Source organism: Nanorana parkeri, unplaced genomic scaffold (genome assembly GCF_000935625.1).
Source record: "Nanorana parkeri isolate BGI_ZX_2015 unplaced genomic scaffold, ASM93562v1 scaffold518, whole genome shotgun sequence".
In the NCBI taxonomy this organism is placed as follows: Eukaryota; Metazoa; Chordata; class Amphibia; order Anura; family Dicroglossidae; genus Nanorana; species Nanorana parkeri.
The window spans coordinates 670,026-682,813 of record NW_017306786.1 but is presented as its reverse complement, the minus strand read 5'-3'; the positions used below and the strand labels follow the sequence as shown (position 1 = coordinate 682,813).

The following is a 12,788-nucleotide window of genomic DNA, read 5'->3' as shown; positions in this document are numbered from 1 at the left end:
ATTATTGTTTATTATTATTATTATTATTATTATTATAATACAGGATTTGTATAGCGCCAACAGTTTGTGCAGCGCTTTACAATATAAGGAAGACATAACAATCACAATTCAAGACGACAAGGAGGGCCCTGCCCATGAGGGCTTACAATCGGCCTCCGGGATTGGATTATTCCATAGTCATTTTTCCACCCTGACCTAACAGCTTTTTATCTTCAGGGACTATATTGGTAATATCTCTGCATGTGATTTCCTGGGTCTGCACACCTACTGTTGCCATTATGAGGGTCTCCACTCTCCTTGCTTGATGTGTATTGCTTTTACATTATTGAGAATGCAACAGGACTTGGTGGAACATGCATAATTCAGCAGGAACACATATAGAATGCTTAGGTGGGCAGGAACAGAGTTAGAATATTATGGCAGGGAGATCTTAGTGTTGATCTATCCTAAACATCAGAAGCCAGAGGGTTAGAATAGGTTCTACCCTGTAATCAAATAAAGTAGGTTTTGTATTTTTTTTTTTTTAAATTCACTTTTAAAGGAGAACTATGAGGTGAGTGAATATCACTCATCCTCATAGTTCGAACCGGCGTGTGACAATTAAACTATCACAGGTCGGCTCAATAGATCGGGAAGTGAGTGAACACATAACGTCACTCGCTCACTTCTTGATCATTTCCCTGCAGAGAGCCGTGACTGTCAGTCACGGCTCCCTCCTGGGATTCCCCCCTCCCATCTTCGATCCTCCAGCGCTGAGTGGGAGAACGGACGGAAAGGGGCAGACACAGCTGGCTCTGCCTCTAGATAGGCAGAGCCCGCTGTCATTCACGAAGCTGGATGGATCTCAACAGCATTGTCGGGATCCGTCCCGGCTGCGGCGGTCTCAGTATACCGCGAGCTGTAGCTCGTTATATATTGAGCTTTGGGTCACGGGAAGAGGTTAGTATATGTCCTTCCGTGACCCTTAAGAGAACTACGGGGAAAAACACTTACCCCATAGTTCTTTTTTAACATGAATCAGTAGAGAAGATCACGATTTCCAAATCACAGTATGATTACTTTGAATATAAGAAGTACCTCTTTCCCACCATGAATTAAAAAAAAAAAAAATCTGTTCCTCCTGAGCTCCCTCATGTGATGTAAATCCTAGGCAGCCTAGATCACATGACCTGGCTGGCTAGAAGTATTGTATATGTTTGGTATCATAAAGCTGGTCATTCACTTATATATTTTTTTTTATTCAGCTTTCAGAACAAGTCTAGTTGACGGTTTCTAACTACCACTAGCTATAGCATGACCTGGATCAATCAGAACCTGCACAGGCAAAAGGAGGACATCAGTATTACCAATAACATAAGAAATTTACATTAAAGTGACATTAAACCCTCAGATTTTTTAACATAAAACAATACTGTAATGTGTGCCTTACTGTAATCCATGGTTGTTTCCCTTCTCTTTGCTGCTCTTCCTTTTTAATCTGTATCTGTTCTCATGCTGGGCAGAACTTCTGTTTTGCAGCAGACTGCCTTGTCTCAGGAATGGATACACGGTGTCTGTGTATACGTTTGTATAGGCTTGAAACCTGAGCCAGCACAACAGGAAGAGGCCCTGAGCTGAAAAGGGAAGTTCTTCCCAGCATGAGAAGACATGAGGATTTAAAAGGAAGAGCAGCAAAGAGAAGGGAAACTACCATGGATTACAGTAAGGCACACATTACAGTATTGTTTATTCGATCCTCCAGCGCTGAGTGGGAGAACGGACGGAAAGGGGCAGACACAGCTGGCTCTGCCTCTAGATAGGCAGAGCCCGCTGTCATTCACGAAGCTGGATGGATCTCAACAGCATTGTCGGGATCCGTCCCGGCTGCGGCGGTCTCAGTATACCGCGAGCTGTAGCTCGTTATATATTGAGCTTTGGGTCACGGGAAGAGGTTAGTATATGTCCTTCCGTGACCCTTAAGAGAACTACGGGGAAAAACACTTACCCCATAGTTCTTTTTTAACATGAATCAGTAGAGAAGATCACGATTTCCAAATCACAGTATGATTACTTTGAATATAAGAAGTACCTCTTTCCCACCATGAATTAAAAAAAAAAAAAATCTGTTCCTCCTGAGCTCCCTCATGTGATGTAAATCCTAGGCAGCCTAGATCACATGACCTGGCTGGCTAGAAGTATTGTATATGTTTGGTATCATAAAGCTGGTCATTCACTTATATATTTTTTTTTATTCAGCTTTCAGAACAAGTCTAGTTGACGGTTTCTAACTACCACTAGCTATAGCATGACCTGGATCAATCAGAACCTGCACAGGCAAAAGGAGGACATCAGTATTACCAATAACATAAGAAATTTACATTAAAGTGACATTAAACCCTCAGATTTTTTAACATAAAACAATACTGTAATGTGTGCCTTACTGTAATCCATGGTTGTTTCCCTTCTCTTTGCTGCTCTTCCTTTTTAATCTGTATCTGTTCTCATGCTGGGCAGAACTTCTGTTTTGCAGCAGACTGCCTTGTCTCAGGAATGGATACACGGTGTCTGTGTATACGTTTGTATAGGCTTGAAACCTGAGCCAGCACAACAGGAAGAGGCCCTGAGCTGAAAAGGGAAGTTCTTCCCAGCATGAGAAGACATGAGGATTTAAAAGGAAGAGCAGCAAAGAGAAGGGAAACTACCATGGATTACAGTAAGGCACACATTACAGTATTGTTTAATGTTAAAAAATCTGAGGGTTTAATGTCACTTTAAGCTAATGCTGTATATTAAGTGGGCATCATACTGTACTTCACTTTCCTCCATTTCTGACAAGTCAAGTTCTACTCTATTCTGCATTTTTAGTATGTTGGCATGGTCATAGACACCGTTAGATCTGTGAACAAAGGATTTGTATTCTAGTTTCAGACTGCCGTTAGGCTAAATATACCAAAACACAGATTAAATCGCTACCCACCTCCTACCCTTCCTATACTAACACAGACTTCATTTCTGAAAGGTAATGGAGCAGTGACACTATTGATCCTACTACAAGGATGTACATGGTGAGGGTGGGGTGATTTTATGCTATGATCCCATGTTCCATCATTGTTTATTTTGCTGCCGGTACCTTGTCTGCGCTTGTCCCAAACACCAGAGAGCCCGCTTGGCATTATGGGGCGGCATATGTCTACTCTGTATTCAGATACATGGATTGACGTAACAAATATTCACAGGAAGTTCTTTTTTTTTTTTAGAGCAAATTGTTTGGTATTCTGCCCTACACCACATTGCAATCCCTAATGGATGTGGTAGACTTTGTTTCAACCACTGGTGGATTGGGGGCCTCCACCAAAAAGAAATGGACTGCATACAAGGCCATGGCCCAACCTTGGTCCAGTCATTGCCAGTTGTGTTGGAACATTAACACCGCCCCTCCTGCCATGTGTACTGCACTATTTGGTGCAGGAGACTTCATCATCCCTGTTCAGTAGAAACTTTGCAGTGATTAGGAGTGCCTGCAGGCCTATAGGCAGCCAAGGTTTCTAACCTGCACATTTTCTTACAGTGCTATGGACATATAACTCTTCACATATCACTTACAAGATCTTTAAAACAAGCCATGTCTGACCTCTAGCTGCGTTTAAAGTGGAGTTATTCATTTTCAAAGATCACAACAAAGAGTTTGTTTTCTAACATCAAAAACACCTTCTGTGTGTTTACATCAGGGGGTTGGTTGGGTGGCTGCCAAGATCTGTTCTCAAAATGGCTGCGGGCTTTGAAAAATAATTTCCTTAATTCTTATAGATACAGAGATGAGTACAGGATTGTTATAAAGTGCTGTCACTGCTAGTTCAGAATCTGTAAATACTTCACTGGTTCAATTTAGTCTTCCAAATTACTGGTTCTGCAGAAATGTACAGAGGTAACCCATATACATTAGACTGTATGATTGTCACTCAACAGCCCAGTCCCTTTTTGGTGGAATATTTGGCCAAACGTATTAGGAAACCTGATTGGATAACCGCCATCATCCCCCGAGTGGCTTCGGCAGCCATGTTCACTCCGTTTACCTTTTTATTCTGCTTTTTATATACTCTCCTGCAGCCTGATCTAGCCACTTACCAGCCATCCTCTGTAACAGATGTCACACATGGTTCTGCATACAGTTTGCACAGCTTATGGGGCATGTCTGTTCATGTTCAGGCGCAGTATTTGGCAATAAAACAGGTTTGTCATCTTCTGAAAATTCTTATAGTACAGTGACCGAGAGGATTTTCAGTTAGGTTTCCTCTGTGATGGCTGTGGATGTATGTGAAGAGCTGAGCAGCAACTGGTGCCATGTAGACCGTGTACTCACAATGGTAAATCTGGCATTGAATGGTTTTAAAGCAGTGGTTCTCAACCTCTGTAACCTCAGGACCCACATTTGTCCTTGGCAATTAGGTCACACCCAAGTCACACTGCAATGGAACGCACGGCATTAGGGTACCACGCATTCCGGTGCAGGCGTACAAACTGTGGGTTGGCGGTGCGTTTGGGGTACCATTTAAATGAATGGCAAGGAAACATACCTCCCCCACCAGAATGCACGGTAGATGTGATTGCATGGTACAGTGCATTAATCGCACGGTACAGGGTGATTAACCTACTGTACTAGTGTGAACGGGCCCTCAAAAACACTGACAGACACAACCACAGACACAATTTCACACACTCATACACACTCCAAAAATATTTAAATTTTTCTTAATTGTTTTTTAAGATCTACCCAGTCTCCCTACCTTTACGAGAACCGGAGTGGATCCTGAGCTTGGGGTCCTGTGCATTGCTTGTAGAGGTGGCGGGAGCCAGAATGTGATATCACTCCGGTCCAGGCACCTCTACAGGACACATGAGGGAGCTGTAAGCAATGCACGTATGGATGGAGCTCCCTCGCTGCCATAGCCCCATCTCATCCCACCTCAAGCTGACACTCAGTGCCGGCCAGCATACTTTGAATGGCTGCTTGGCATGAGAATTGACAGTGTGAGGCTGAGAAACCTCTCGCCTAGAAAAGTGGAAGGCATGCGGCGACCCACTTTTGGGTCACGACCCACCAGTTGAGAACCAAGGCTTTAAGGCCTTGTTCACACCAAGCGTGGAGCAGAGCAGGTGCAGACCGGATCAAAACCGCGTCCAATGTATTCCAATGGTATTTTTAGCTCCAGTTCACATCACAGCGTGCAGTTCCAGAGCAGGCCCTATTTTACCTGCTCTGGATCTGCAAACGCATCAACAACGCATGCAAATGCCTGGAAAGCACTGAAAGCCCATGTTAAACAAACAAAAAAAATGTTTGTTTTTTTTTTTAACCAAAAACTGCCTGGAACGCATCAAAACGCGGCACAACCCACTGCACTGCGTGTGCAGAAACCTGAGCGGATCTGCTCTGCATTTGGTTTGAACAAGGCCTAAAGGATGCACATCATATTGATCAGACTCCTGTATACATGATTCATCTATACTTAATGTTAAAGCCTTGCTTCTACTAGCATGGCACATGCAGATACATTTTGGCCAATTCCTGCTCGATTGGAGGACATTTGAGCCGTGAGTGGCCTGAACATTGAAATCTCCGGATGATTTCCTGGGTCCCCTTCAGCTCTCAATGATTCCTCCTGTTGTGCTCCCCATCACTGCTGTATCCTGTAGGGATGTTGGGGCTAGCAGGAGGAATCAGTGAGGGGTGTGGGGGACCCAGGAGGTCAACATTCCCAGAAGTGTTGGTTTTCCAGTAGATTTTGGGGGCAGTATCTACGGAACAACCCCGTGTTCAGTGGGTCGCCACGTGCCTTCCACTTTTCTAGGTGAGAGGCTCCTCTGCCTCCCCCTAGTGCAGCACTGTCAGTTCTCATGCCGGCCAGCCATTCAAAATATGCTGCCTGGTGCCGAGTGTTGGCTTGAGGTGGGGTGGGCTGGGGTTATGGTTGCGAGGGAGCTCCATCCATACATGCATTGCACAGCTCCCTTGCATGTCCTATAGAGGTGCCTGGACCGGAGTGATGTCACATTCTGGTACCTCTACAGGTGATGCACATATGGATGACGCTCCATTATTTTTGTCTTTTAATATCTGCCTGGAGATGTTTTTAGCTTTTAGTCTCCCCATCGATTAACCCTGAGGCCCCGTTCACATTGAGCGATTTATCGCGCGGTAATTCCCGCGATATCGCTCTTCAATGCTTTGCAATGGGGCAAAGGGTCCTGCTGTCGCGGGTCGTGTGTCGCTACAGCAGGACCCTTTTTGGAGTGGATTTTGCTGCGATTCTCGCTTGCTCAATGCAAGCTTTTGCGCGATATCGCGCGACAAACGCGCGATTTGCATTTTGCGCGATATCGCGCAAATTCTTGCATTGAGCAAGCGAGAATCGCGGCAAAATCCGCTCCAAAAAGGGTCCTGCTGTAGCGACACACGACCGGCGACAAAGCATTGCAAAGCATTGAAGAGCGATATTGCACGGGAATTACCGCACGATAAATCGCTTAATGTGAACGGGGCCTAAAACATCATTTCTAACACTCACTCTCCCCCTCATCCCTACATTTCAGCCCCCCACTTACAGCTGAACTCTGGACACAAATTGAAGCAGCAATGTCAATATTAGTATATCATTAAATGTCTATTTATATGCAAACAGTGTAAGTGCCTGAAATATGACCTGGAACCAGCCTCATAATGTCCTTGTACAGCAGACCCCGAGTGTAAGAGGGAGAAGCAGTACAAGGAGCCAGTCATTTCATGTGATGACAGGAAGCATGCCGATAGAAGGAGAGAGCAGAGTGATTGAGAGATGAGCTCCTCACTGTATGGCTTCTTATCTATAGGCTGGAAGCACGATCAGGGAAACCTGGGCTCAGAGGAGGTGGATGGAATGATGCTGGTCATAAGACGAAGGACAACTAGTGGGCGAAAAAAGTGCTACGGGAATATTTGGAATGCAGTAAATGTGCCTTGTTTTTTTTGTGACGGGCTCATTATTTTTATCTTATTTTTGGCTTTTTTTAAAATTGTTTTTATAAATTGGTGGCGCTGTGTGACGTCTTGCAGACTTAGTTGAGTCATGTGATGGATGTAGGTTGGTAGACATGTTCCTGTCCTCATAGAGGAGTGCAGGGTTTGCCCTCAGGCTGAGGAATCGATGATTGATGGTGATAATACAGGACATCGCTGAATCAGCTTCATATTTGTTTCTTCATCCCTTCACGTAACCGACGCCACGTACTGCGTCACGTAGAAGAATTGCGCAGAACGGTTCGGAGTTTGAAGTTAGTTGGTATGATTTGTCTGCCTTGTATACATATTTTAGTCTCTCTGCATTTTCATTATATCCTCAGTGTACAGGCTCGCTGCTTCCTTCCTGTGCGGCACCTTTGCTACCTGCCCGTCTACCCTCTGGGTCCCCTCTCTGTGGTACGGGTAAGGTGCCAGCCTGTGCTCTGTTGTCATTCATCTACCCATCTGTTTCCTGTGGTATGTATAACATGCCTGGGCACTGCCCCCGTCTCCTCGCCGGGATCCAGCGGTAGCTCGGGGATTCCTTTTAAGGCAAAGACTGATGCGTGAGAACGAGAGGACGGGAAGCCAGGCTGGCGAGGGTTCTGGTCTGTTAACCCTCTTCATGTCAGCGGATTGAATGTGAGGCTCATCGGGAGTCTGAAATAAAGTTCTGCTTTTATTCCATACAAGTGCCTCATACCTACCAAGCTAGATGACCCTTCTACAGGGGGGCAGCATTCAGTAACTTCTAGAAACAAGTCCAGGTTCCCCTTGCAGCATTTTAGGGAAAGCAATGTGAGACAATTGGAGGTTTCTGCAGTTTGGGGTGTAGCGAGGGTCACATGACCACCGTCAGAGGAGCCGGAGGTATGTGCAGGCACCTCGTACTGCCAGTTCTGATGCATTGGGACACTTAGGATAGTGACGGGTACTTTTCAGCATAAAGTCCTGTGTAATGGAAAATCAGCACAGTGTTTTAAATGGAAGAGCAGCTCAGATATCCAAATATGATAAAGCTTAATACCAGGAAAGTATACAAAACACAAATGGCAGCTCTGTATTTCTAAATACATCATTGCACGCTGATTTGTTTAATGCAAGCAGTGTAAGTACCTGAATGTGGCTCATTATGAGCATGATGCAAACCTTAGTACTGAAGAGCTCAGGCTGGGTGAAGGAAAAGAAGCACAAGGAGCTAATTGGTTTGCTTGCAAGGGACATGCTGATAGAAGGAGAGAGCATGGTGACCGAGAGATGAGTTAATCAGTCTGCTGCCGCTTCTTTCACTGTCCAGTCACAGGGTGGGGAGAGAGACCTATAAGTGCTCCTGAACTGCAGCAGAGAAAAATCAGGTTTCCTGTGCTGTCAGACAAGGCTGTGCTGTGTATATAAATTGAAGGACTGGATGGACAGAAATCCTTTGACAGATAACAGAAGGGTATTTCATCTGTGTGTTTTGTGGTTTGCCTGGAGTTCAGCTTCAGTACGTGATGGTTGCAGCCATGATCTTGGTGTAGTCCTTTTCAGCAGGTGATTGCTTGTTAATTACAGATGAGCTGGGCAGTGGTTTTTCAGGGTCCCCAGCTCCTCTGGGGGGCCCGGGACGACGGAAAACACTGTCCGGATGGAGAGTGGGAGCCGACTAAGGAATGTCTGTTCCCGGATCTGCTCTGTGATCAATGAAGCAGAGACCACTTCCTGGTTCAAAGCTGTGAGAAGCCGCTGAAGTGTCGGTTACACATTCCTGTGCTCCATCTGTATTGGAGGGCAGGAGAGACATCAGGGGTCTAACAGACCTCACTCTCACCCTGACCCAACATGTCGCATATATACATTGTGTGTGTGTGTATGTATGTTTGTATGTATGTATGTATATATAATTCTGGGACCATAGTTCACTGTTACCTCTAAACTGATGGCCAATAAAGCCTTTTAAAACGTCACCTATGGACAATTTTGAGTACTATCGTTTTTCACCATTGCACGGGTGAACGCACTTTTAACATGTGACATATTTGGTATCTGTTTACTTGGCGTGACCCCCATCTTTTATTTTTTACCAAAAAATTGGGTTTTATATTGTGTTTGCATTAAAAATAGAAGGGCACTGAAATGAAAAGTTTAAACCGAAAATAATAATAAAAAAAATTTTTAACCTTTTTTTTAAATTTTTTTCAAATTTTTTTATTTTTATTAAATATTTTTATTTTTTAACCCTACTGTGGGCGGCTCTGGAGAAATATCTGGGTTCTAAACAGATCCCTGATATTTCCCTTTTTAAAATAGGAGATTAAAGTCACAAGAGTCCTCAATCTCTTTTTCTGCAGCCCGTGTTTATAAATGAACAGGAAGCCTCTATACTGAGTGCTCCTGTTCATTCATAACTTGTGGAGATCGTATGAGTTACTATGCACACAATCATGAATGAACAGGAAGTGATGTAGAGCACTTCCTATTCATTCATAACTGGTACATAGTAACGTGTACTCTGTCCTCACTTATTTACAAGCAGTCAGCGATCACTGATTGCTGTGTGCTTGTTACGCTCTCCATCTTGACTTGCTGTTGCAGCTGAGCCAGCGGGGCGGGGAGGAGAGCTCGGTCTATTTTGACACCTGACTCCTCCCCCTCACCGCCAGCTCATGTGACTTTGCACAGCTGTCTCTGCCCCCACATCGATCTCCATCCTGATCGGTCAGAGTTGGGCAGCGGGGCGGGGAGGAGAGCTCGGTCTATTTTGACATCTGACATCGCTCTTCTCCCTCGCACCGCTCGGCCACCTCTGACAGTTTCTCTCCTCCCTGCTGGACGCTGTGCTGTGTCAGAGAGGATAAAGACCAATGCCCAGCAGTGAGGAGAGAAAATATGGATGCAACACAATTGTGGCCAAAAAATTGCACTTTCAGCATTTTGCCAAAAGTGCCATTTTCGGCCGATTTTTGTTTTGGGTGGCTAAAGTTTCGGTGCATCCCTAATTTTAGTGGCTTTTTTTTTTATTTTACCCTAAAAATATTTGATAAACATTTGCTCGAATATCATGTGACAAAAAATGCAGCTATCATTGTTTTTTTAATTCTACAAGGCCTCCGCTTTCAGAAAATATATAATTGTTTGGGGTGTTTAAAGTCCTTTTCTTCTATCCACATATTCAGATTTTAGCATGTGTGTGTGCAAAATGAAAAACCGAGGGTGTATTCAGCACATCTGCCATGAGAGAACCTTGGGGGCTGCCATTGCTGATAGTTGCCTCCTGCTAGTTACCTGGATCTGTTTGGCTTTAGTACTTTGGGTCAGGAACAGAAACACGAGAAGCCCTAGTCTGAATCTTTGTCCAAGATCAACTGTTGGATAGACGAGCAGCATGACTGCCAGGCGGCTAGCATTTTTGTAAGGAGGGGTCAACAATGGCTGCCTCCATGCTTACTCCTTTGAAACCCTTGTGTCTGTGTTCAGATCTTTGCACTGTAACATACTGTTGAAGGCGCTTCATGGGAATGGTAAAAATGTCAGAATGTGCCCCAGTCAGTAAGGGGTTAATATTGCCTTAGTATAAGTGGTAACCGAATTGCTATCTTTTCCTGCAGAAAATCAAAGGCTAAGCCAAATGGTAAGAAGCCTGCCTCCGAAGAGAAGAAGCTGTACCTGGAGCCTGAATACACCCGTGTCCGCGTCACAGACTTTGAATTCAAGCAACTAGTGACATTACCGCAAGAGATTGACCTCAACGAGTGGATGGCCAGCAACAGTAAGGTTCCTCATTTTTATTGCATGGGTTAGCATGCGTGTATGGAGAAATAACACGCAGAGGTGGATCAGATAGTAGAACGGTCCCCCACGTGTCCGCTGTGTCATAGAGAAGCATTGCGGGAAACTGGAGACGTGCCAGGTAGATTCTTGTGTGAAAAACAATAAGCAATAAGATTCTTTAACAACTTTATTATTACTCACAGCAGATGTAAGTGTATATAACAGAAACAAATGTGTGTCAGTGTGTTATAGTGGGCTGTACTTGTATGTCCTATAATAACGTTATTGGTGGGATGCGGGGTTCTATAGCAATGGCTAGGGACCAGTCATTGTAGGTCTTGGCCGGTCACGGTGGCAAAGCTCTTTGTAATTATAATGTGTCACTGTAAAGCTTTTTATTTGTTTATTGACTTGGAAAGAAGTTTATTTATTGAGATTTTTTTTAATTTAAAGACTATGAAAGGAACATAGCAAGTCCTGTTACTTCTCAGCAGTAGTATAGGATTCTTGCACATACTCTGATCATAACCTAGCTTCTTACCCTCCTCCTCTGTGTTCCACTTCTCGCCCCTTAACTCTCCTTCTGTGTGGCCCTTTTCTCCTTCTTCCAGCGTCCTCTGTATTGTATTATCTTTCTTTGTGACTACTTATCCCTCAATTCCTGTTTGCCCTATCTGTCTATCTCCTCCTGGTCTGCCCCCTGTTCCTCTCCTGGTCTTCCCCACTGTTCCTCTCCTTGTCTTCCCCGCTGTTCCTCTCCTTGTCTGCTCCCCCCCTCGGTCCTCTCCTTGTCTGCTCCCCCCCTCGGTCCTCTCCTTGTCTGCTCCCCCCCTCGGTCCTCTCCTTGTCTGCTCCCCCCCTCGGTCCTCTCCTTGTCTGCTCCCCCCCTCGGTCCTCTCCTTGTCTGCTCCCCCCCTCGGTCCTCTCCTTGTCTGCTCCCCCCCTCGGTCCTCTCCTTGTCTGCTCCCCCCCTCGGTCCTCTCCTTGTCTGCTCCCCCCCTCGGTCCTCTCCTTGTCTGCTCCCCCCCTCGGTCCTCTCCTTGTCTGCTCCCCCCCTCGGTCCTCTCCTTGTCTGCTCCCCCCCTCGGTCCTCTCCTTGTCTGCTCCCCCCCTCGGTCCTCTCCTTGTCTGCTCCCCCCCTCGGTCCTCTCCTTGTCTGCTCCCCCCCTCGGTCCTCTCCTTGTCTGCTCCCCCCCTCGGTCCTCTCCTTGTCTGCTCCCCCCCTCGGTCCTCTCCTTGTCTGCTCCCCCCCTCGGTCCTCTCCTTGTCTGCTCCCCCCCTCGGTCCTCTCCTTGTCTGCTCCCCCCCTCGGTCCTCTCCTTGTCTGCTCCCCCCCTCGGTCCTCTCCTTGTCTGCTCCCCCCCTCGGTCCTCTCCTTGTCTGCTCCCCCCCTCGGTCCTCTCCTTGTCTGCTCCCCCCCTCGGTCCTCTCCTTGTCTGCTCCCCCCCTCGGTCCTCTCCTTGTCTGCTCCCCCCCTCGGTCCTCTCCTTGTCTGCTCCCCCCCTCGGTCCTCTCCTTGTCTGCTCCCCCCCTCGGTCCTCTCCTTGTCTGCTCCCCCCCTCGGTCCTCTCCTTGTCTGCTCCCCCCCTCGGTCCTCTCCTTGTCTGCTCCCCCCCTCGGTCCTCTCCTTGTCTGCTCCCCCCCTCGGTCCTCTCCTTGTCTGCTCCCCCCCTCGGTCCTCTCCTTGTCTGCTCCCCCCCCCTCGTTCCTCTCCTTGTCTGTTCCCCCCCTCGTTCCTCTCCATGTCTTCCCCCTATTCCACTCTCTCTCCCTGTCTCTGCTCTTGATTTCTGTTCTGACTCTTTTCCATATTGCTTTTTAATGTGTTCCTCTTCTGTACCCTCTGCTTCTTTTGTGAAAATGTCTGAGACTACAAGTGGTTGAAACAACCACTTGTAGTCTCAATCAGAAATGTGTGTTACAGGATGACAATGCAGGAGCACCTAAGCATGGGTTGATGCAAGGTTTTGGGGTTTTTGTTTGTTTTGCTTTTTTTCCACAAATGTAGATTTTTTTTTTTATA

The 12,788-nt window shown here is 46.1% G+C and overlaps 1 protein-coding gene across 2 annotated transcripts in view; it reads left to right on the top strand.

The window, feature by feature from the left end:
* Positions 1-12,788, top strand: part of MOB2 (MOB kinase activator 2) — a 59,415-nt gene that overhangs the window by 43,784 nt on the left and 2,843 nt on the right. For both annotated transcript variants that reach the window (XM_018561355.1, XM_018561354.1), the window contains exon 2: positions 10,603-10,763. In XM_018561355.1, coding sequence (XP_018416857.1) covers positions 10,603-10,763 — 161 coding nt within the window. The remainder of the gene's footprint in view (positions 1-10,602; positions 10,764-12,788) is intronic.